The sequence below is a fragment of the Engystomops pustulosus genome, chromosome 2 (genome assembly GCF_040894005.1).
Source record: "Engystomops pustulosus chromosome 2, aEngPut4.maternal, whole genome shotgun sequence".
NCBI classification, from domain to species: Eukaryota; Metazoa; Chordata; class Amphibia; order Anura; family Leptodactylidae; genus Engystomops; species Engystomops pustulosus.
In genome coordinates, this window is record NC_092412.1 from 254533892 (window position 1) to 254558276 (window position 24385).

At 45.7% G+C, this 24385-nt stretch overlaps 1 protein-coding gene across 1 annotated transcript; it reads left to right on the plus strand.

Moving 5' to 3' along the window:
- The first annotated feature begins 4116 nt into the window (after positions 1-4116).
- On the plus strand, positions 4117-23637 carry MPZL1 (myelin protein zero like 1). The gene is made up of 6 exons (XM_072138903.1): positions 4117-4276; positions 14739-14905; positions 15373-15586; positions 15773-15908; positions 20238-20349; positions 23080-23637. Exons 1-6 carry the CDS (start codon positions 4207-4209, stop codon positions 23179-23181), a joined length of 801 nt encoding a protein of 266 aa, XP_071995004.1. The 5' UTR covers positions 4117-4206; the 3' UTR covers positions 23182-23637.
- Positions 23638-24385: the final 748 nt, after the last annotated feature.

The following is a 24385-nucleotide window of genomic DNA, read 5'->3' on the forward strand; positions in this document are numbered from 1 at the left end:
CACCCGGAGGGCACAACTGTAGTGACCCCTTGGATGTGCACCTAGATGGCACGACTGTAGTGACCCCTTGGATGGGTACCCGGATGGCACGACTGTAGTGACCCCTTGGATGGGCACCTGGAGAACACAACTGTAGTGACCCCTTGGATGGGCACCCGGAGGGCATGACTGTAGTGACCCCTTGGATGGGCACCCGGAGGGCATGACTGTAGTGACCCCTTGGATGGGCACCCGGAGGGCACAACTGTAGTGACCCCTTGGATGGGCTCCCAGATGGCACGACTTTAGTGACCCCTTGGATGGGCACCTGGAGGGCACCGGGCATGTGGACCACCCATGTCTATTGTATAGTGGGGTCCCTTTAAGTAGTGAGTCCAGTGCAGCCGCTTAGTCCAGGAAGCAGATTGTTTGTCCGGTTTTCCGCTGGCATCCTGACCGGCTCCCGGAGGAGGGGGATGTGCTGCAAGGGACGAAAACATCTGCAAGCAACAAGTGACATCTAGGATCTCCAGGCGTAGAAAAAGCCCCTGGTAAAGGAGCCGCAACTACTTATGGAGGATTGTAAAGGGCAAAAACTTTTTTATGGGTCACAAAAGTTGCAAGTGATGTAACAGGACCCAGAGGGTAACAATCTGGTCTGACCAGGGTCTGGGGTCTGTTAGTGATATAAGGTTCTGGGTCTGAAATGAATAGAAAGGTTTTACTTTATACAGGGATTTAAATATTGTATATATATATATAGGTTCAGGTATAAGATAAAGATCTGTTCTGAAGTCTGATATTAAGACTGGGGTCTGAACTGGGATCGGGTCTGGGGTCTGATTTTATGTGAGATTGAAAGGAAATCTGCAATCAGTGGGACATTGCTCATAGATCCAGGCACCGGGATTGGGATAATAGTCTTATATTTGTTATCCATGGCCTCCTTTTTTCTAAAATCCACTTTAATTATTATGCTAAAGAGCCAAAAGGGCTCCTGGGGGCGTTAAGAGAGCCCTTGGTGTTGTAGCTTCACAGGCTGTTACACTGTACAGGAGCACTTCCCCCCCCATCCACTGTTTGAGATAACATCAGGCAGATGGAAGAAGTGCTGAGGAAGTAGGGGGAGACAGTGTAACAGCCTGTGAAGCTACAGCACAGAGGGGCTCTGGAAACACCCCCAGGAGTCCTTCTGGTTCATTAGCATAATTTTAAAAGTGGATTTTACAAGGGAGGAGGCCATAGATAACGAATATAAGAAGATACCACAGTCTCTGTGCCCCTGGTGTATCATGATGATTATGATGGTATATTTCTTTTAAATATTTGCTAGTGATCAAGGCTTTGGTCTGCTCTTATGGGTCTGCGGACTGATAATTTGGGGATTCTGGTTTGAGACTAAGGTCTAGTCTGAGGTCTGTGGTTTGGGATATAAAATTAATGCTAGTCAGACATTTTAACATTTGCCAAAAAAAGTTAGTATTTCAGGTTTTTTTTTTTTACTTTTTTTTCCCATCATGCCCCACTGGAGGTGGACATGTAATCATAATTCTGCACATGGCTCCTCCTTCCTGCTTCCCTCCTCTGCCCCTGGGACAGGTGGGGTCCGGGTCCTGGTCTCCAGCCAAGAAGATCTGGATATCTCCTGCCTTCATGTTATCTCTATTGTCCTGTAGGAAGTCATGTCCCGGCTCTGATGTCAGGATTCTCTTCATTCTAAACAAGTCATTCCTCTTCCTCACTGCATCCATTGTTCAGAGGCTTAAAGGGGTAGAACATTGTTTTATGATAATCAGACTTAAAGGGATTGGATCAGTAGTTTGAGTTGCAGCCTACGTCCCTGGGGAGATGAGTAATCAGACCTTTGTGAATGTTGTTAGTAGCAGCAGGACTGTGATATATGGATTTATATTCCAGGATTGTAGCTTCTCCAAGTGCACTGGGGGTATGTCCTCACACTGCTGTGCTCTGTGCTCTCTGCAGCCAGTTTTATGTATTGTTCCTGGAGAGATGTGTAATCAGACCTCACACTGCTGTGCTCTGTGCTCTCTGCAGCCAGTGTTATGTATTGTCCCTGGAGAGATGTGTAATCAGACCTCACACTGCTGTGCTCTGTGCTCTCTGCAGCCAGTTTTATGTATTGTTCCTGGAGAGATGTGTAATCAAACCTTTGTGTATGTTGTTAGTAGCAGCAGGACTGTGACTAAGGGAGCTATATTCCAGGATTGTAGCTTCACCAAGCACACTGGGGCAGATTTACTTACCGGGTCCATTCGCGATCCACCGGAATGCACTCAAGTTCACCGGCCTATTCCTGGTGAAGGCAAGGGCGAGTCCCACGGCACTTTATTTTTTTAAATGCGGCGGTTTTTCCGAATCCGTCGGGTTTTCGTTCGGCCACGCCCCCCCGATTTCCGTTGCATGCATTCTGGCGTCGATGCGCCACAATCCGATCCCGTATCACATGACATTTTGAGGTGTGGTTTTATGCCTACACCATTATAAGAATAGTTAGTGGGCGTGGCCTGGCACCATTCCCTCCTCTATCCTCGGCTCAGACATCTGAGGAAATGGCTGGAAGTGACCCGAGAAGATGAATAGGACGACCCTGAAGACGCAAGAAATTTTTAAAAAGAGGAAACAAGTGTTTGCAAATAATGAGTCAGCTATTGTCTGACCTGTCTGCTGAGGATATAATCCCTGCCCTCAAATAACCGTCCCCCTCCCCCAAATATATTCTCAGGAAAGTAACAGACTTCCATCTGCAGTCCCGTTACAGATAAAGAGACAGCACAAGCGTAGAAGTGTCGTTTTATGAACAGCGCCACCCTTGTTGACAGGTTGTGTGTGGTATTACAGCTCATCCCTATTCATTTCAGTGGAGCTGAGATGTGATACCAGACATGACCTGTAGGTGTGCACTTGTCACACTATTCCGGAGCTTCCCATGACCCCGTCCTTTGTTGAAATATTGACGCTCAGCGGTGACGTCCACGCTGTATACCAACTGGTGGTAATGGGAAGAAACACACTGGGCCGGAGGGGAAAGAGATAAGTGTTAGTTCTTTATTTTTTTTACAGTTTTTTTACAATTTAACAGTTTTGTCTGATTGTTGTCATCTGCGTTGATACATTGTAACAAGATAGCTTTGAATTTTCTAATTGTTTTAGGGGTTTAAAGGGGGTTTCCATCCAAAGACATGACCTGGCATGAATATTTATCAGAATAATATTTGTTTTTACGATTAGAGATGACTGGAGCCAACGTTCCAGTTTTGGGTTGGGGTGCGGCTGCTCTACTTAAATGTATTGCCGGATGGGCCAAATCCGGCAAATTGATGTCCCTAGCTATTAGCCATGGGTATGATTGGCCAGGGGAAGTTCCACAGGCCAATCATAACCATAGCTAGTTGTTAGGGGCGTCAGTTTGCCGATCTGGCAATACATCTTGGTCAGGTGGCCGGACTGGAACGTTGGGTCCGTTCATCTCTATTCTCCATCCCATTGTGTATTGTTGTCCTCTAATGGAGGACAGATTCATGTCACCTGTGTGCTAAGCCTTCAGGGCTTTAGGCACCTCTTTATATGGTATATCAGACACAGCGCCGTGTAACCTGTAGTGGCCGTGTCTGGTACTGCAGCTCAATATCATTGACGTAACAGGGCAAAGCGACCTAAAACAAGGTGGCCAGAATGGAAAAACCCTTTGATCAGTTGATCATTAATGGTATCAAAAATTGCAGAAGTAATATTGATGCCCTAGGGTAAGGGCAGGTTATCATAATTAAAAAAAAAAATCGAATTTCAAAATAAATCACGTCCAAAGTTTGACGGAATTAATTTATTATTGTATTAAATACTGACATAGAAAAATTAAGTTATTTAGGTTTTAAAAAAAAATACCCTTTTCCGGGATTTGAACCCGCGACCTCCTGTCGCTGCCGCGTCAATCTGGTTTCCGATTTTACAATCACAGCGCGTCTCGCCCCGCCCCCCTCAGGTTTGTACCTCCCCCCCCTTGCTGAGGTCCTAAAGGACGGACCAATGAACGCTACCCATCCTCCAGCCAATCGAACGAGGCTTTACCTCAGCTTGACGAGCAGTTCTACGAGCCAATAGGATTTTTTAATGCTGAGCAGAGGGGCGGTTTCCGGGCCAATGGAGAGTCCGCTCCGTCCGAAGAGGGCGGGACTGAGGCATTGGCAGTGAAGCGGCCGTCCTGAGGTAATGGCTGCGGCTCGGGTGTCGGTGTCTTGGTGCGGGCTGTGTCTCCTGCTGGCGGCGGTGCTGTGTGCGGGTGAGTGCGGCTCCTGGGCCTCTGTGGGCGCTCTCTCATGGGGGGGTTGTGCTGGTTGTTATGGCGGAGGCTGCGGCACCGGGGGCTCGGGGAATATGGCCACCTTTGTGAGGCTGCTGTGCCTGACATGTCTTCTCATGGTGGATGGGGAAGGTCTGCGCTGCTCTCATGCTTCTGCCCTGTCACCCTGTACATCATATACATTGTGTGTTATCTGTGGCCCCTGGGGGTGACCTTGTGGGGGCCCCTTGTGTGTGGGGGGCTCTGTGGCATATGCCCTGGTGCTCTGTGGGGCTGAACAGATGCTGAACATGGTCACATGACCCAATTTACACCCGTCCAGTGCCTATTATGAAAAAAACTACTCAGAGCTGAGGGTTTGTTTCAGTTGTATCAAATTTAACAGGTTGTCTGATACTTGTCATCTGCGTTGATACATTGTAACAAACTCAAGTCAGAGGAGAAGTGTCCACCGCTGCTGATCTACCTGATCCGGACCCCGTGAACGCATCAGGAGCATCAAAGTCTCTAACTTGTCTTCATGGTTTGTTGCAGTGTGTCAGCGCAGGTAAAAGGCATCAGCACACCCTTGCTAAGGCTGATGTATATGTGAGAACCAAATTTGAAAATAAAGAGTTAATTGAAATAAGAGCATCAGCCCGTCTCTGGGTTTGGTGCAGTAGTAACAAACCCTCAGCTGTCAGAAGCATTAGACTTGCACAGATCTTCCTGTCCTGTGCTACTTCCCACAGTTCAGGGTTTGTTACCGTTGCATCTGGCCTGGACAATGTAAACACATCTGGCTGCATGAATCTCTATCTTATCTTTGTAGTTTGCTGCAGTGTATCAGCGCAGGTGGAACGCATCAGTCCGACTACCTAGGGTTGATGCAGTAGTAACAAACACTCAGCTGTCAGAAGTATTAGACCTGCATCCATCCGCAGCAGAGATCTTCCGTTGCGTCTGGTCTGTGCAGTGTAAACACATCCGCAGCACAAATCTCTATCTTGTCTTCATAATTTGTTGCAATGTATCAGCCCGTCTTTCTGAGTTTGATGCAATAGTAACAAAACTCCAAATGTCAGAGGTGTTGTATACAAGTCTGTAACAATTTATTAACAACAGAAACCTTCTCTTTCTGTGACACTTCCCACATTTGAGGGTTTGTTACAGTTGCATCTGATCTTGATAAGGAAAGCCCATCCACCACATCAATATCTGTCTTGTTTTCATAGTTCGTTGCAGTGTTTTAGCGCAGGTGAAATGTATGAGCCTGTCTGTTTAGGTTTAATACAGTAGTAGCGAACCCTCAGCTGTGAGAAGTTTCAGACTGAGAGGTTTTTACAGATGTAATTGTCCTGTGATACTTCCTTCAGCTGAAGGTTTGTTACAGTTGGATCTGGTCTAGACAATGTAAACTCCTTGACAGCAGCACAAATCTTAGATCTTCACTATGTATCTGTTTGTTTACTTCTAACATTGATTCTGCGAAAGCTTTAGCTGTGAGAAGTTTCAGAACGAGAGATTTCCACACATCAGCGCAAATGTCTCTAGTCTTACTAGTTTGTTTCAGTGTTTCAGCGCAGGTGAAATGTATCAGCCCGCCATTTCTTGGTACAATGAGTAGTTATAAACCATCTTCTGTCAGAAGTATTAGAACTCTACAGACTTGTACACATCATCAGCGGAGATCTTCATGTCTTGTGATAAAACACAGCTGCGGGTTTGTAACAGTTGCATCTGGTGTGGACAATGAAAACTCATTATCATCATCAAATCTTTTAGTTTTTCACAATGTATCAGTCTGTGTCTGCTTGTGTCTAACGTAGAAACTGCTGTAACAAACCTTAAGCTGTGAGGTGTGTAATGAGACCGATTTCCACACATCAGAAGCACAAATGTCACATCTTCATAGTTTGTTGCAGTGTATCAGCGCAGCTGAAATATATACAGTAGGAACAAACCCTCAGACTGTAATACATCAGCAGCACAGATCTTCTTGTCCTTTGATACGTTGCATTGTTGAGGGTTTGTTACAGTTGTCTGCTTACTGTAAGCTCTTCAGCAGCACAAGGTCTTTGTTACAATGTATCAGTTTGGTTTACTTGTAACACTGATAAAGTAGTAGTAAGCTTTCAGAAGTTTTCCTCGTTCTGTGATACTTTCCACATCTGAGGGTATGCTACAATTGCCTGATTGCCGAGTTACCACAGTCCTGGGGTTTCATCGTCAGAATATCCCTTTAAATGATTGTGTGTAAAGTGATCTGTGACGGATCTTGTGCATTGGGCGCTCCATTATCTTCCCGCGTGTGAATTGGGTCACATGACGCGACCCTTGCCATGGGAATTGTGCCACTTGTTTCCTTGTAGATGCTATCAGCGGTGATCGTGTGCAGGCGTCAGCTCTGCGGCCGGCCAGATGTCTAATCATACCCGCCGCCACTCTGTGTCATGTGCAATGCATTAAAGGGATTCTCCATGATTAGATAAACATGTCTACCATCTGCAGGAACAGCGCCACCCCATGTGTTGTCTGGTATCACAGTTTCACTCCATTGACGGAAGACAGCGCTTTGATACCACCCACAACCTCTTTTGCTTTATGGGTAAAATATCTTATTTTAGAGGAGAAATCGTTAAAACGGTAACAATACAAAATACTGGGCAGATTTAAGAGCCCTGATATCAATGACTTATTATATCTAAGGTCCAGCTGTGCTTTCTGTGTAGTGGTCAGCCCTGGTAACTGCACTGTTCTTATTCATTCCAATAGGGGCCATGTTTCCAAAGTCGAGCGGGACAGTCCATATCTGGAGTATGAAACCTATGCATAGGACAAGTTCTTGTGATTTTAACATATACTCCCAGACAACCAGACCTTTAAGATTAGAATAGCCAAAACTGTGAACTCTGTCACAATATTTTACTCCATTAAACTACTCAGACAGGGTATGACGTGTCCTTTCTAGAATTCCCTCTTTTATGTGAAAATCTCATCTGTTACTGCCTGAGACGAGTCACTTTTGGAGGCATTAGAAGGAGTGTCTTCAGAAATCCCCCTCTTCTGTTCTATAGCGCCTAGAAACTAGATTCTTATCTAGTATTAAAGATGAGAATCTAATCTTTCAAACCTCTTCAGGCTTGTCGTTCTGTGATCTACAGAACCAGAAATACAGGTAGTGTACTTCTACTGGGATCTGAAAGATGAGATTCTTATCTTTTAAAGGGCTTGTCCAAGTGTTTTAAAAATCTAGGGGCTGGGAGGGCTCTTTTTACAACACTCGGACAACCCCTTTAATATGACACCAGAAGCATGTTTCTAGATACTATAGAACTAAAGATGGGGCATCTGAATTAACTCTCCTCCGCAACCTCTTAACTTGACTCTTCTTGTGAAATATGACTCTTCTCTGCTCATTTTCACTTGGCGTTTTCTGGGAATTTGATATTGGTAAACCTATTCTTAGGATAGGTCACTATCGGATCAGGGGGGTATGACATTAGTCAGCCATCTGGGCTCCCACCTGTATTACAGTATGGAGACAGACTACCTTGAATCCTTTATAGCTCCGCTCCTAATCACAGCTGCAGTAACCCAGCACAACCACTAGGCTTGTGGCTCAGCACACTGTGCAGTCCTGGTCCTAAAGAACAGCTGGATTAGGACAGGTGCTCGCAGGCCTCTTCCTGTGTCCCTGTAAAACTCAGCTGTAATCCTGGTAGCAAGTGCTCAGTTTCCCTGCAGCGCCTCTACAGGGAGGATGAAGCATTACACCGAGCATGAATTCAATGATCTGATGCCCAGTAATGTGCACACACAGTCACAGTACAGATTTCTGCTATTAATGCAGAATTCCCCAGTTGAGTGTGATATTGGATAGACACCTGGCACCCCATAAGTTGATAAAAGGGGCATGTCCCCCCCCCCCCCCCCGCACTGTACGCTCGCTGCACATTGTTGTGTGCAAGAGAATGAAATCTGCACAGTCGGTAGGAAGGACGTAGGTGTATCCCAGCGGCGCTGCATTATCATATAGGGGCGAGTGTATAAGATAGATAGCCCTGCTTAAAGGGCTACTCGCCCCATAGTCAGCAGATATCAGTCATATCTGTAGATGTAGCGGTTCCTGCTGATACAGCCATAGAGTAGTGATTATAGGGGCCAGGGATTACTCACCACTTCCGGTAACTCAAACCATCAAGGATTTACTGTAAGTGTCTCTCCACAGCCAGACTTGGCTGATAATAGAGAATGATAGCTTGCACTTAGCTGCATAGCCAACGTGGATGAGTCATTGTGATGTGAGAGCCGCATCCCCCCCCCCCCTATAATTACTAAGAATGTATTTCATAGACTCTAAAGTCAGGGCCTACTGCATTATGAATAATGGATGTTAAAGGGAATGTGCTGGCTGTTTTTTACTTGACAAAACTGAAGCCATAGATAGATAGTCCCAGATCCTGGAATGTTAATGTGTATTACACAGTCCTGCTGCTACTAGCAATATACAAATTGGTCTGAATACACAGCTGTCCCTGGACAATACATAACACTGGCTACAGAGAGAGAGACAGCAGTGTGAGGACACTTGGAAAGGCTGCGATCTTGGAAAATAAATCCATGTATCATAGTCCTGCTTTCACTGGTTGCATTTCCTCACACTGCTGTGCTCTCTGCACATGGTCTCTGGAGAGATGTGTGATCAGACTTTTATAAATGCTGTTTGTAGCAGCAGGACTATGGATTTATGTCCAAGAATTGTGCTGGGGTGGGGGGGGGGTGGGGGTGGTTGTGTGTTCTCACACTACTGTGCTGCTCTGTGCTCTCTGCAGCCAGTGTAAGGTGCTCCCCCTGGGGAGATGCGTATGTAGGTAGCAGCAGGACTGTGATATATAGATTTTAATTCCAGGATTACACTGCGGTGTGTTCTCACACTGCTGTGCTCTTTCTCTTTACAGTGATCCTGTAGCGGTCACTTGTGTATTTCATGATTGTATGACACTTTTTGGATCATACTGTAATAGTATATGGACCTATAGGTGCCTGGTGTCTGTAGAGCAGGGTGCAGGGAGCCTCTCGCTGGGTTACACTCCATAGGACATTGTGACGGTCGTGTTTCCTGCAGGATAAGGAGCGTTCCTTTTGAAGAGTCGGATGTTTATTTCCTGCAGTTTCAGCGTCTTCTCCAGGAAGTGTGTGGGACACGGTAAATGTGTACAAGATGAGCCACAATGTATAGATTTCCCCTGATGTATGGTTTGTGTTATGGTTCCACGTTCCGTCCAGTGACGGCAGGTTTACACGTCGCGCATTGCTGTGTGCAGGTTTTGTATATGTAACCACAGCGCAGTTTCCCCGGCTGTGTGTAATATCAGCTCAGGGTATTTATGGGTAAGCACCTCATTTATTAGGACCCAGTAACACAATGTTTCCAAAATATTATAGGACGCAAACGACCTCACAATGGCCACCTTGTACAATACAGTCTGCTCTGTCTGTGGACTTAAAGGGCATCGGTCAGCTGTGCAGGGAGAGATGTGTAATCAGAGCTTTGTGTATGTTGTTAGTAGCAGCAGGACTGTGATATATGGATTTATATTCTGGGATTGTAGCTTCTCTAAGAAGACAGGTATATGTCTTCACACTGCTGTTCTCTCTGCAGCCATTGTTGGGTACTGTCCCTGGAGAGATATTTAATCATACTCTTTTAGTAGCAGCAGGACTGTGAAATATGGATTTATGTTCCAGGATTGTAGTTTCTCAAAGAACACTGGAGGCGTGTCCTGACACTTAAGTGCTCCCTGATCAAAAACTATAGAAGGCTTTTGGTTGAATAGGGTAGGGGTTGTGGAGAAGTTCAATATATAGAGCCAAATGCACAGCAGTGTGAGGATACACCCCCAGTGTGCTCGGAGAAGCTACAATCCTTGAATATAAACCCATATATCACAGTCCTGCTGCTACTAACAACATACACAAGGCTGAACTCCCATTCTCTATCCTCTGGTTATTACAGGAGAGCCGGGATATTTGTGTGGCTTCCGATGAGCCTGATGGATGATATCCGGTGCTTTACCTGAGAGTAAGGGAGGACGCTGAGCTCTGAGATGCTTCATGTCATATGGAAAATGTTTCTATGTAAAAAGCTGTGGGAGCTTCTATATGATGGAGGCCGCTCAATGGAATCGCATATATTCAGTTGACGTGTGTGCTGGGTGCTCTCCCAGGTCACATGTTAACCCTTGTGGGACCCCCACATAAATAACGAGTCGGTTGTACCCTAAATCAGTGGAGCTGCAGGTCGCACATGCTTTATGACTGCACCCTAGAGATTAATGCCTGTATGAGCAAACCCTACTGTATATTCATTTGGGGTTGCAACTAACCCCCCATTTATGTGATACAGAGGGGTTCTTACGGATCACCAGGTTGTCCCCTACTCTGTGAATAACTTGTTGCTGAAATGTTGCTGAATATTGGTGGTCACTTCATTCAATCTCTATAGGACAGGGCTTGAATATCTCATAGAAGGGAATGGGAGGGCGATCATTGAGGAGAGTAGCAGTAGTTGGCTCCCCACCAATCAGCAAGTCGTCTTCTGCTACAGCTTTTACTCAGAGTGAGGGGAGGGGCTCATGAGCAGCTGAGAGCTCAGAGCACAGCAGTGTGAGGGCACAGCCCGAGTGCACCTGAAGTAGCTACAATCCTGGAACATGAATCCATATTTCACAGCTCTGCTGCTACCAACAACATACACAAGGATATGATTACACATCTCTCCAGGCACAATGCATAACACTGGCTGTGCGGACATGGTCACAGTGCACTTAGGCTACAATTGTGGAATATGAGTCCATTTTTCACAGTCCTGCTGCTACTAACAACTTACATAGAAGTAGGTATTGTGTAATGATCACAGATCCCTTTGAATGGTTAAAGACAATTTGTGAGGCCGTATATATTAGTATTTTAGAGCAGCTTCCTGCAGCTACAACACCCTCTCTACACAATCCTACAAGATTTTGTAATGCGGGTTCTCCTACGTTGCGTTGCAGTGACTTGGGGAGCACTAGAGAAGAAGCTGCGGCTCCCCTGTGATGTCTCTCCGCAGGTGAAACTACAAAGTATCACTGGCTGCCGTGTAGCTTGTGGGGTGAATGCTTGTGTTAGGAATGAGGAAGGCCATTGCCCGGCTCAGGATGATTAATGGCCGGCGCTCGGCTTATCTCCTGTCATATTTGTGTGCAGTTTCACTGAGATTATTAGTCTCTATTTGCTTTTCTGCTGAGCCGGTGAGACCCAAACATGTGACTGGTGATCGGCCTCTTCTGATGACTAATGGGGGCGGTCATTTGGTGGGAGTGAATGTACTTGTGGAAGGGTCTTTAAAGATGAGATTGCACTGGTAAGGCCCTACAAGTATAGTGCATATAGGTAGCTGTGACAGGTGAATAGTCATCCTATTTGTAGAGCGCCTCCCCCTGGCCGCCCTGATACTCTGCGCTATTGTGTGACTAATCTGACCATGCTGAGTAACTCATAAACGTTTCCTTTTTATGTTTATTCAGTTTTTTTATCTTCTAAACTGTTGAAGGCTGTTTAGATGTCAGTGGATAAGTATGTCATGAGTTACTACAGGGAGGCACCAGCGTCCAGAAGTACCAGGAGTCTATAATATAAAACATGTATCATGTTATTCTACACAACCCCTCAGTCCTCTGAGAGATATTATTTGCTTTTTTACAAGAATTGAATCAGAATTACCTTGTACCATCCTGTACTATACTCCAGAGCTGCACTCACTATTCTGCTGCTGGTGCAGTCACTGTGTACATACATGACATTACTTATCCTGTACTGATCCTGAGTTACATCCTGTATTATACCCCAGAGCTGTACTCACTATTCCGCTGCTGGTGCAGTCACTGTGTACATACATGACATTACTTATCCTGTACTGATCCTGAGTTACATCCTGTATTATACTCCAGAGCTGCACTCACTATTCTGCTGCTGGTGCAGTCACTGTGTACATACATGACATTACTTATCCTGTACTGATCCTGAGTTACATCCTGTATTATACTCCAGAGCTGCACTCACTATTCTGCTACTGGTGCAGTCACTGTGTACATACATGACATTACTTATCCTGTACTGATCCTGAGTTACATCCTGTATTATACTCCAGAGCTGCACTCACTATTCTGCTGCTGGTGCAGTCACTGTGTACATACATGACATTACTTATCCTGTACTGATCCTGAGTTACATCCTGTATTATACCCCCAGAGCTGCACGCACTATTCTGCTGCTGGTGCAGTCACTGTGTACATACATGACATTACTTATCCTGTACTGATCCTGAGTTACATCCTGTATTATACCCCAGAGCTGCACTCACTATTCTGCTGCTGGTGCAGTCACTGTGTACATACATGACATTACTTATCCTGTACTGATCCTGAGTTACATCCTGTATTATACCCCAGAGCTGCACTGACTATTCTGCTGCTGGTGCAGTCACTGTGTACATACATGACATTACTTATCCTGTACTGATCCTGAGTTACATCCTGTATTATACCCCAGAGCTGCACTCACTATTCTGCTGCTGGTGCAGTCACTGTGTATATACATGACATTACTTATCCTGTACTGATCCTGAGTTACATCCTGTATTATACCCCAGAGCTGCACTGACTATTCTGCTGCTGGTGCAGTCACTGTGTACATACATGACATTACTTATCCTGTACTGATCCTGAGTTACATCCTGTATTATACTCCAGAGCTGCACTCACTATTCTGCTGCTGGTGCAGTCACTGTGTACATACATGACATTACTTATCCTGTACTGATCCTGAGTTACATCCTGTATTATACCCCAGAGCTGCACTCACTGTTCTGTTGGAGGGGGTGACAAATGGACATACCTTTTTTTTTTTTTTTTTTTTTTAATGAAAGACAAAAAATACCCATGTCTAATAACACATTAATGTTTGTACTATGGACCAGAGTAACGTATTCATATATCTATAATGACTCTAGATGTATCCATGGCAACAGATGGAAAACCGTTTCGCCTCTAGAGAATGAAACGCTGAGGGTTTTGTGGCACAAAGTTATTTTCTGGTAATGCTTTTGAGCTCTTTAATGTCATTCCTCCTGTAAAAGGGTGGGGGGTGACGGAAGAATGAATGTAATCTGTAATTCTATGATATGGGTAATGTTCAGGATGGCTCCTCTTCTGTGTTTGCCTTGCACTGCAAAAGGAACAGCTCCAGTCACTGGTATCGGGTCTTACTGCAGTGAAAATCATCTTGTCGGCCATTGACTATCACCGATCTGTTATTGGTCCTTGTGTCGGAGATGGAATTTAGGGAAGACATGAAAGAGCTGCGATCCCTAGACACGTTACATGCAGCGTCTCTGGTGTAGTGTATTTATAGTAAATCTCCGCAGATCTTCCATGCACCAGGCTCTCGGTGCTCACACGTCTGCGACTCTTCCCCCGCTGTCAGATGTGTGATATAAGAAGTGTGAGCGCTGGATATACCCATAGAAGGTGGGGTAGTAAAGTCACGTTTGATTGTTTGAGGTTTTTGGCAGATTTCCCCTCTGGTGAGCAGAACAGGATTATGTGTATTATCAAGGGGGAAATAGTAGATGCCCTAAAACTACAAAGTTTCAATGGTGGTTAAAGGGAACCGGCCACCAGAAGGTATGAAATATGCTAATATTCCCTCTGTTTTTTTTATAGGAAAAATCTGAGTAAATCATGAGCAGAGAAGAGTCAGATTTTGCATTAGATGAGTCATGCTGCAGGGGTAATGTTAACTCATATGCCCCTATCTTAGGTTCTATAGCACCCAGAAACATGCTGCTGGTGTCATATCAAAGACAAGAATCTCCTCTTTCATAGCCCATAAGACTTGTGGTTCTGTAAGCTAAAAATCAGAGATGCAGGATTTGTGGACAGTGGGAACTGGATCTGTATTTTCAGCTCACATTTCCAAAGGCATCTGAAAGATGAGATTCTTATATTTCAAGGGGTTTGCCCGTGAAAGATCTCAAAGAATCCAATCATAGTCAGAAGATTATGGTCGGATCCAAGGGCAACCAAATGGTAAACGCCAGGACTGAAAGACAGGTTGGAATTATATCTGTGAAATGCTGTATTTTTGTTAATAACAGTGAATTAGAGACTTTGTGTTATTTTGTTATCCTGAGAATCTGGTCTTTGTGGGGATACCCCTGTAATATAACCCTATTCTGCAATACCATGAAGACCCAGTGGGCATGAATAGCGCTGTTTCTTTATCTAGGATATCCCCTGTGTGGTTCCCTGCCTCATTACCAAGGTTTTTACTCTCTATAAGGGCAGTAGTATATACATCGTGGCATCAGTGATGTTGGGTTACCTGGTGTGACCAATCTCATGTCTTCTCTCCGCAGTACACAATGCCAAGGCTCTGGAAATCCATGTCCCCAATGAATTATTTGTGGAAAACGGCACATACGCAAAATTACCCTGCTCCTTCAAGTCTACAGATAACCCGGGCAACACGACCTCCGTCACGTGGACGTACACAGAAGAGGGATCCAGCTCATCAGGGCATGTGGTAAGTGGCTCCAGAGGTAGAGGCGAGGGCTCTGATGACAAACTGGAATGCATAATAGGTTCTCATGCAGCTTTGGATGTGACCAGAGTATAATACATTTAGGTTTCATCGAGTCTAACGGCTTCCAAATAGCCGCACTGATGAATCCAGCAACCTCCATGTTATACAAATTACAATTATGCCTGCAAAGCTTAAAGCACAATGCTGGTAGCACTGGCGAGTTGATTTGGCAGCTGGTAGACCCCCTTTAATGGGGCAGCAGGCTTGAATTAGTGGCTGATAACAGGAAGCAATAGACTAAGAACTGTAATTAAATAATATAGTGAAACCACTGCAGAAGACGACTCCTATAAGACTCTATTATACTGTATGGAGGATGACAATTTTCCATACAATTTTCACAGTTTTCAGTTTCACTATGTACAAGTTTACTTCTTTCACCCTGTGTCACCCCTGTTGCTTTTTAGATTTTCCATTACATCGGCGGGAGGCCGTTCACGGGGCAGGTGCACCGCTTCAAGGATCGGGTCACCTGGGCCGGAGACATCAGTAACCGTGACGTGTCCATCAAGATAGATAAGATCACCTTTAAAGACAACGGGACCTACAGCTGTTCTGTCATGAATCCTCCAGATATTTCCTTTACCCCAAAACAGATAAAGCTGCGGGTGGTGGAGAAGGGTGAGTGCTAAAGGTTTGACTCTATTGGTGCTTCACTACAGAGCCCTTCCCTATTCACTGTGTAGCACTGCTCATCCCGATGCTATAGTGTGCCTTCTGATTTGGGGAGACTTTTAACCCCTCTGTTGCCAGGTCTTATGACTCCTAAAGTTTTCTTCTTTCTTGATGGATACTCTTCTCTTCCAGATAATCTCCCAGCCTCCAATGTTCCTTTCTTGGTGGGTATAATTTGTGCAGTTATCGGTGGTCTTCTCATCATCGCCCTGATCGTGTTCGCAGTGGTTATCACCAAAAAGAAGCGGGCCACAAAAAATTACACGGGGTGAGTGCCTGTCTCTTGTATAAAAGAGGCAGTACATTGCTTTTATTATATAAATCTATTCTTCGAGGGGTTTTCTGGTCCAAACCTATTCATCTATCTGTGGGTTGTGGGTGGAGTTGTGACACTAGCACCTCCATAGATCAGCTCTGATAAACTACAGTTGTAGCTGGAAGAAGATGACTCCGTCTGTACCTGCAATTTGCAACCCCACCAATCGTCTATTAATGACTTATCATATAGAGGGGTCTTGGCTAGAAAACCCCCCATTAAAGTGTACCTCCAACTATCCGAGAATAAGATGCATTGCATGTTCTAGAAGCAAGGACTCGTCGTGGTCTATGCTGGGAGCAGCTCATATCTATGTATTGACACTTGCCGTTTAATTTCCTGGGCTTCGATATCCAGCGTGTCATATTGTTCTGTAGGATCCAATGTGATTCTACAGAACTGAATAGTGTATGAGAGATCGGAGTCTTGGATAGAAAACAGCAGTACAAAAAAGTACAGCATTTGTCAAGTATTTCTCCAGGTAAAGCTACAGATTGCATTGGATTAGTGCTAGAATTTCTTCAGTGGTGACAAATAATTATTGATCCAAGATGATCTTGGTCTTCTGATACATAGTCATGAGGTGCCCACAGCCCCGATCCCATTCATATGTTCCATATTACATCACATCTATGATACATTCTATGAGCTGCTTGTTACATCGGGAGACAGAGCTGCTCATAGACCAAGGCCGACCTGTGTTACTATGTACAAGCCGTATCTGCTAGTTGGCTAGAAGAACAATGCATGGTCCATTGCGATATAATTGGAGGTAAACTTTAAAGAACGTCAGGTCTAAAATGCCTTCAAAAAAGCAATAACCGTTGTGTGCCGTGGCCTATAATAGCAGCAGCCTCATTGAAGCAATGCAGAGATTATCTTCTCATTTATGTAACTGACCTGCAGGTGCATTGAGGCTGCGGCCCGCTCCCGGCCTCCTCTATACCTGTGACAACCTTTTTCGGCTGCTTTCCTTTGCTCTTGTAGGTTGATTTGCATGTTCCTTAAAATGATGAATGTCTCTGATGCTTCTGCGCCTCCTTCACCACGGTTATTGGTTTAAGAGGAATTCTAGACCCACTATAGATGCATTAGATATAATGTGCTGTTATAAATAGATGTCGGTCATGAATTATTGAAGCGCTCACCATGAGCTGTTTCCACAGTGTACAAGGCTTGGCCTTTCTATAAGGATGTACACGGGTGTGAACCTAAGGGCCTTCTATTAGGGGTAAAGTTGCAGTGGTTTGCATGTTACTGCAGTGTGATGTCTTTACAGTTGTTGCTGTGGTTTTCCTGCCATTGACATAAAAGATGGTGGGGGAGGGAGGGCACGGGCATAACTATTGCCGGGATATGCCAGCGCTTGCCGTGTGTATCCCACAGAGCCGCTCCCTCCAGGTGCTGTGCACAGATCAGTGCTGGGTGGGTTGATTGTGGATTTCCTATGATAATGACAAGAGTTGGCACATCCAAGGGATCGCTTTTAAATTTCAGGATAAAGGGCACTTTCCCAGTACGGACTTGCAATGGGTGGAGAATGTGCCCATCGTTGTGCAACCTTTTCACTTGCATCAAAAAATTTATATAGTTTGTGTTCTGCAATTTTCCAGTATACTTCTCTGTATTAATTCCTCTTGATTTTCTAGATCTCTGCTTGCTGTCATTCTATAGTAAGCTACATTGTTTGTTTCCTGTGGATAAATACTGGTCCCTGCTCATGCGATGTCACACACGTGCACGGCTCGTTATACCCCTGGTCATGTGATCACATGATCAGGAATATAACACGCCATGCGCCTGTGTGACATCACATGACCAGGGTTATGACGAGCCATTCACCTGTGAGGTCACATGACCAAGGTTATGACGAGCCATTCACCTGTGTGACTTCACATGACCAGGGACTGGTGTTTATCCACCGGAAGTAATCAATGAAGCTTCTTATAGAATGACAGGAAGCAGAGATCTAGAAAACCGAGAGGAATTGATGCAGAAATTATAATGGAAAATTGTAGAACTCTTCATCTAAGTTGAAAGCCCCTTTAAAGGAAATCTACATTTAAAGGAAATTTCATACATTATGAGCCAAACATACCTTGAGACTGCTGTAGCTACACTGAAACTTATCTTGTTTAATTCTTGACCTGAGTGGTTTTGCTGAAAAAACTATTATAACATTCAGGATCTTGGGGAAAGATGGATTGCATTCAGCCTATCACATTATATGGAGCTTCCTGAACTGTCCAGACAAGACTAATCAACCTGAGCTGGAGGACTGGTACACAGCAGCTGTGGGAATGGTGCAGTGATGGATTACTTCTGCCTGTCGGGCACAACACATTGATTAAATCTTTCCATGGAAGAATTAGGAGAAGCGCTGGAGCCAGGCCCAGAAGCAACGGAGCCTCATTATTAATAATTTTTCAGCATAACCACTCAGCTCAGGGATTAAACAAGATATATTTCTGCATCAGTGCAGCTACAACATTCTCAAGGTATGTTTGCTTCATAATGCATGAAATCAAATGGTAGGGAATGAGGAGGGAATGTGTTTTTTTTTTTTTTTTTTCCGTCTCGTCTGGTTCTCCAAATCTTGGAAACCCTCCTAAGTATTCTCTTTAGGAGACCCTCTCCCCTTTAAAGTGTCTTTTTGGGGGTGTTTACAATTGAGCAGTGTGTGCACTTGATGTCTATGGGGGCTACAGAACCATGGTGGACCTCCTAACAAGTCCCATTGCTATGATAGTTTACCATGGACTGTGCCTCCTCCAGGTTTGTAGACCAGGCAGATGCTGGAGATGTGCAGTGATGTGTAGCGTGCATGGACCGGTGCTGTGTCCACATCTTATTAATACGGGGGGTCTTCTTGCATGGCTCGGTGGTCCGGGATCTCTTCTTTCTACTACTTCTTCTCTTATAAAACCACTAAACCTGATCTGATTTTGCTGATGTGTTTTGGATATTTGCATGAGCCCGGAGACTCTCCTCCTCCGCCTCTTCCTTCACCTCCACACAATGCCAGTCTCTTGCTCTCCCTTACAGACACCATGTGTGATGTAGACGCTGGAGTATTTGACTCATCCGCTGCCTTTCTATCATGGTAACAACTCTCGGGGCTGCTACTCTCCAGATATTTTGTGTGTTTTTTGCTTCCTGTCCCTGGTGTGTGCCGCTCTTCCCGCTGGTAGTACGATTACTTATCTTGGGGTATGAGAAGCTGCGGGAGACCTGGGCAGTGAGGAGCCGTCTCGAGCGCTCATGTGCAGCTCTGGAGAAGTTTGCAATATCCTTTCTGGTCCTGTGATCTGCTCAGCAGCTGCACGTGACCCATAGATGTCCAAAAATCCTTATACAGAGGACCAGGAAGGGGGCAAATCCAAAATCTAAACTATATTACGATGCCAAATTCGCACTACAGAAGCAAGGGAGACATTTAATAATTGACTCAGGTAGACTTTCGAGACAGATTTGGGGCAGCGTCTCCTCTCGCCTTCAGGGTTTCCCATTCTATGAAAATAGGTTTTCTAAACTGGACGACTCCAGTCACATCCAGAGCTGCTTTCAATGTTGGGCAGTAGGAACTTGTGGTTATAATTGCTGCCTGGAGGATATCCTGATGTAGCAGAATTATTACGTCACTGGTATAAAGTATTCTGCAGCTTCTATGGGTCGGGGGGTTGCTTAGGTCTCTTAGAAGAATTTTGAATGCAGCTTTGGATCTGATTGGAGTGTAATAACTTTCTGACGACGCTTCCACGTAACTTCTAACGCTTGGGCCTTTCTCCTGCTGATCCTTCCATCTTTTCATACTCCACTCACAGCCAGAGCTTTGTATTATTCTGCTCTCCTACAGCGCTATGTGGATGCAGCTCTGGGTGTGAGTGGAGTATATAGCACAGTGTCTAGGTTAGGGGTGACGGCATGACCTATCTTTCTGGTGCAGTGTTTCGGGGCGGCTGCTGGCCTGCGCTTACATCGTCCTCCACATCCAGTGCTTCCCCTGTGTTGTGTTTACATCCCCCTCGTAGTCCTGTTAGACGCCATTTTTGTGATTCTTGTGTTTTTTTTTTGTTTTTTTATCATTATTTGTTCCTCGTTATTTCATAATTTGTATTTTTTTTTGCTTTTTTTTTTGTTTGTTCCTTTCTTTCTTTATTTTCCTCCCTCTGTTTGTCTCCATCCCGGTTCCTACCGTTCCTTTTACCTCTTTATTGTCCGGCTTCATTTGCACCCATCACGTGGTTATTCGTTCTGCTGATCCCTCTTGCCGGCTGGCAGTGGCGATGGCGGCCAGACCGAAAGCTTGATGTCCCCCGTTAAGCAGCCGCCGCGCAGGTCGCCTTCTGACACTAAGGCTTTGGTCACCGGCGCCCCCTCTGGAACCGTACAGGTAACTGCTCTTGTGTGTGTATACGCTGAAGCTTTTATTTGTGCTTTATTTTTATTCCTTAAAGGGATTGTCCATGCAGGATATATCCCATAGGTGCCACTTATCTGGAGTCAGGTCTTAAAGGGAACCTGTCACCAGGAGACCCATTTTTAGCACTCCCCCAGTCCCCACAGAGCATAGTACATACACTGCCAAAGTGTTTTTGTATAAAAAAATAGGTTTTACAGAAAAAAGCTATGTTATATTGTACCTTTCATTAGCATCTGCTGTGTGACTAGGCAGTTGCCTAATGGGAGGGACTGGAAAGGATCAGTTCCCCCCCACCCTTGGGAAACATGTGACCTTTTCAAATATATGAATAACTCCCCACACTCGGGATTGGCTGTAGAGAAGCAGGGGGCGTCGCTAAGCCCAGTGATGGGTGTTTTCATATATTTGAAAAGGACACATGGAGGAGCTGTTTCCCAAGGGTGGGGGGGGGGGACTGCTCCTTTCCAGCCCCTCCCAGTAGACGAGTGCCTAGTCACACAGCAGATACTAATGAAAGGTACAATATAACATCTTTTTTTTTTTTTCTGTAAAACCAATTTTTAATACAAAAACACTTTGGCAGCGTATGTACTGTGCTCTGTGGGGACTGGGGGAGTGCTAAAAATGGGTCTCCTGGTGACAGGTTCCCTTTAATTTTGGGAGTTGTTAAAGCATTGCAAGGTATTATTCGCCTTATATGGGTTTTCTGGATAAAAATTATTATAGGGCTTGTTCTCAGGTTGAAAAACATGGTAACAGCTCCTCTCCTGTCATGATGTGGTATTGCAACTAAGCTCCATTTGTCTCTATATAGAGATATATGTGCGGCAACACTAGCACCAACCATGGTCAGGCCTAGCACCCTTTTTGGAACAAAGCAGCCCTTTAACTACCTACGTGGATGATGAGTCGTTAATAAGTTTTACTAGAAAGCCCCTTTAAGGGATGCTCCAGTATGTATTTATTCCATTGGTGATCCATCCTTTATGGTAGGTCATCAATATCCGATCGGTGGTGTCAGGTATTCAGTTCTCTGCTGATAAACGAGCTCGGTGCTGTACCTTGTATAGTGGTCGTGCTTGGTATTGCAGCTCACTTGCATCCTCTTGGACAGGCTGTGTGACTAGTAGACCTAATGTCACCGCCCCGAAGAGACGAATCTTCTTTCACTACCGGTTGCTTTGAAACAGCTGATCGAGTGCTCATCAGACCCTCATCGTGGGAAGTTGTCGGTTCTGTACTATTGGGATAATATAATGAAGCGATGTTGATGTGTTTGTGTGCTGCCACTAGAGGGAGCTGAGGCGCTTCCTGCATACATTACATATAGTAAGCAGTTTGGCTCCCTCTAGTGGCAGATACAGGCATCTGCTCAAACTTTCCTGTGTGTAACCAAATGTCACCCAAGTCTTTGACTTCTACATTTGGAATAGGGCTCGCCCCTTTAAGAACCTCCAAGTTACACTTTTTGGGTAAAAATTTATACATTGTGACAGGCGGACACCTCTGTAGCGGCAGAGACTTGCGCTAATTATATGTGCAGCGCTCTTCTCATTAATCTGCAACACCTCAGAGCAGATCATCCTCTTCACAGACAGAGACAGCCCAGGGTTATTCTCAGGACGAGCAGAAAAAAAACAGAAAAACTGCTTTGAATTTTTTTTTACAAAAAGTGCAGTCACCGATATCATAGAGAAGTGAATGAATCTCTTAAAGGGATCCTGACAGTATTTGTGACCGTGCAGCCTGTGTTATATACTGTCCCTGGGGAGATCTCACACTGCTGTGCTCTGTGCAGCCAGTGTTTGGTATTGTCCTTGGAGAGATGTGTAATCAGACCTCACACTGCTGTGCTCTGTGCTCTGTGCAGCCAGTGTTTGGTATTGTCCTTGGAGAGATGTGTAATCAGACCTCACACTGCTGTGCTCTGTGCTCTCTGCAGCCAGTGTTATGTATTGTCCCTGGAGAGATGTGTAATCATACCTCACACTGCTGTGCTCTGTGCTCCCTGCAGCCAGTGTTATGTATTGTCCCTGGAGAGATGTGTAATCATACCTCACACTGCTGTGCTCTGTGCTCTCTGCACCCAGTGTTATGCATTGTCCCTGGAGAGATGTGTAATCAGACCTCACACTGCTGTGCTCTGTGCAGCCAGTGTTTGGTATTGTCCCTGGAGAGATCTGTAATCAGACCTCACACTGCTGTGCTCTGTGCTCTCTGCAGCCAGTGTTTGGTATTGTCCCTGGAGAGATCTGTAATCAGACCTCACACTGCTGTGCTCTGTGCTCTCTGCAGCCAGTGTTATGTACTGTCCCTGGAGAGATGTGTAATCAGACCTCACACTGCTGTGCTCTGTGCTCTCTGCAGCCAGTGTTATGTATTGTCCCTTGAGAGATGTGTAATCAGACCTTTGTGTATGTTAGTATCAGCAGAACTGTGATATATGGATTTCTATTCCAGGATTGTACTAGGGCAGGTGTGTCCTCACACTGCTGTGCTCTCTGCAGCCTGTGTTTTTATACTATCCCTGTATCCCTATCCTTGATTATTTATATAAAGGTAAACACGGTTGTGGAGAGAGAGATTTAAACGTACTAAATTTTGGGGGATGATTTTGAGGTGGTGGCAGGCTCCTCCCCTTTCAGCAGCAGGCACCTCCCCCGAGGATCTCTCTAACCTCCTCCTCTTGTGTCTCCTCAGGGGCCAGTAATATACGCTCAGCTGGATCACTCCGGAAAGGCCGGCAACCAGATCAACAAATCCGAAACCGTGGTTTACGCCGACATCCGGAAAAACTGCTGACTCCTCCTCCCACCTTGGACAGAGAGATGTATATTCCATAAGCGCCATTATTTTTTATTTTTTTTCAGTTTTTTTTTTTCTTCATGAGACTTTACGCGACACGGAGACGATTGTCGCTTACACTCGGTGTTCGCCGCCTGGGACCAATGCATGTGACTATAGAGATGTCTTGTATACGTAACAGCGCGGGGTCTCGGGACTCACGAATGTACAGTTATAGGTGCCTTCACCTACGTCACGCCCGGACCCCGCCGCAGTGAGGTGTTTGTGTCCGCCGGTGTTTTGTCGCTTTGTACACATATCTGAGGATTACTATTCATAGTTTTCTCCCCTTCACTTTAATTATGGCTCATCTGCTATGGGGGAAACCACACGCAGCCCCCCATGTATCTATATATGGGGCATACGTGTTCTGTGAAAGGGGGGGGGGTCAATGCTGCTGGGGGACACAGGTTGTAACAGTACCTATGTATAGTATATACTGGGGAGGTAGGGGGGGGGGGGTACTGCATCTAGGTGACTGTATACACTCCTGCCTGAAAGGGAGGGGGACTTGGGGGTCTCCTGCGCCCCCTGGTGACTGTGCATGTTTCTGCCGGAGGGTCTCCTGCGCCCCCTGGTGACTGCGCACGTTACTGCCGGAGGGTCTCCTGCGCCCCCTGGTGACTGCGCGCGTTACTGCCGGAGGGTCTCCTGCGCCCCCTGGTGACTGCGCGCGTTACTGTCGGAGGGTCTCCTGCGCCCCCGGGTGACTGTGCGCGTTACTGCCGGAGGGTCTCATGCGCCCCCGGGTGACTGTGCACGTTACTGCCGGAGGGTCTCCTGCGCCCCCTGGTGACTGCGCGTTACTGCCGGAGGGTCTCCTGCGCCCCCTGGTGACTGTGCACGTTACTGCCGGAGGGTCTCCTGCGCCCCCGGGTGCCTGTGCACGTTACTGTCGGAGGGGATAACTTGGCGCTATCAATCTCCTGTGCTAGTTGTCTCTTTGGTTATTCCTCCTGGAAATGTTATGGATAACCGGGTGCTATCAGTCCTTCCGCTAGTAACGTGTCTGCTATGAACTCCTCCTGCACGGATGAAACCATTCCCGTCCTCAGCTCAGTGATGTGTACATCCCAGTTACCCCTCTGTTACTCCTCCTGGCTGCCATTACAGATCTACTGCCACTTATTGGGCGCCCAACGTGTCCCTCTGTTATTCCTTC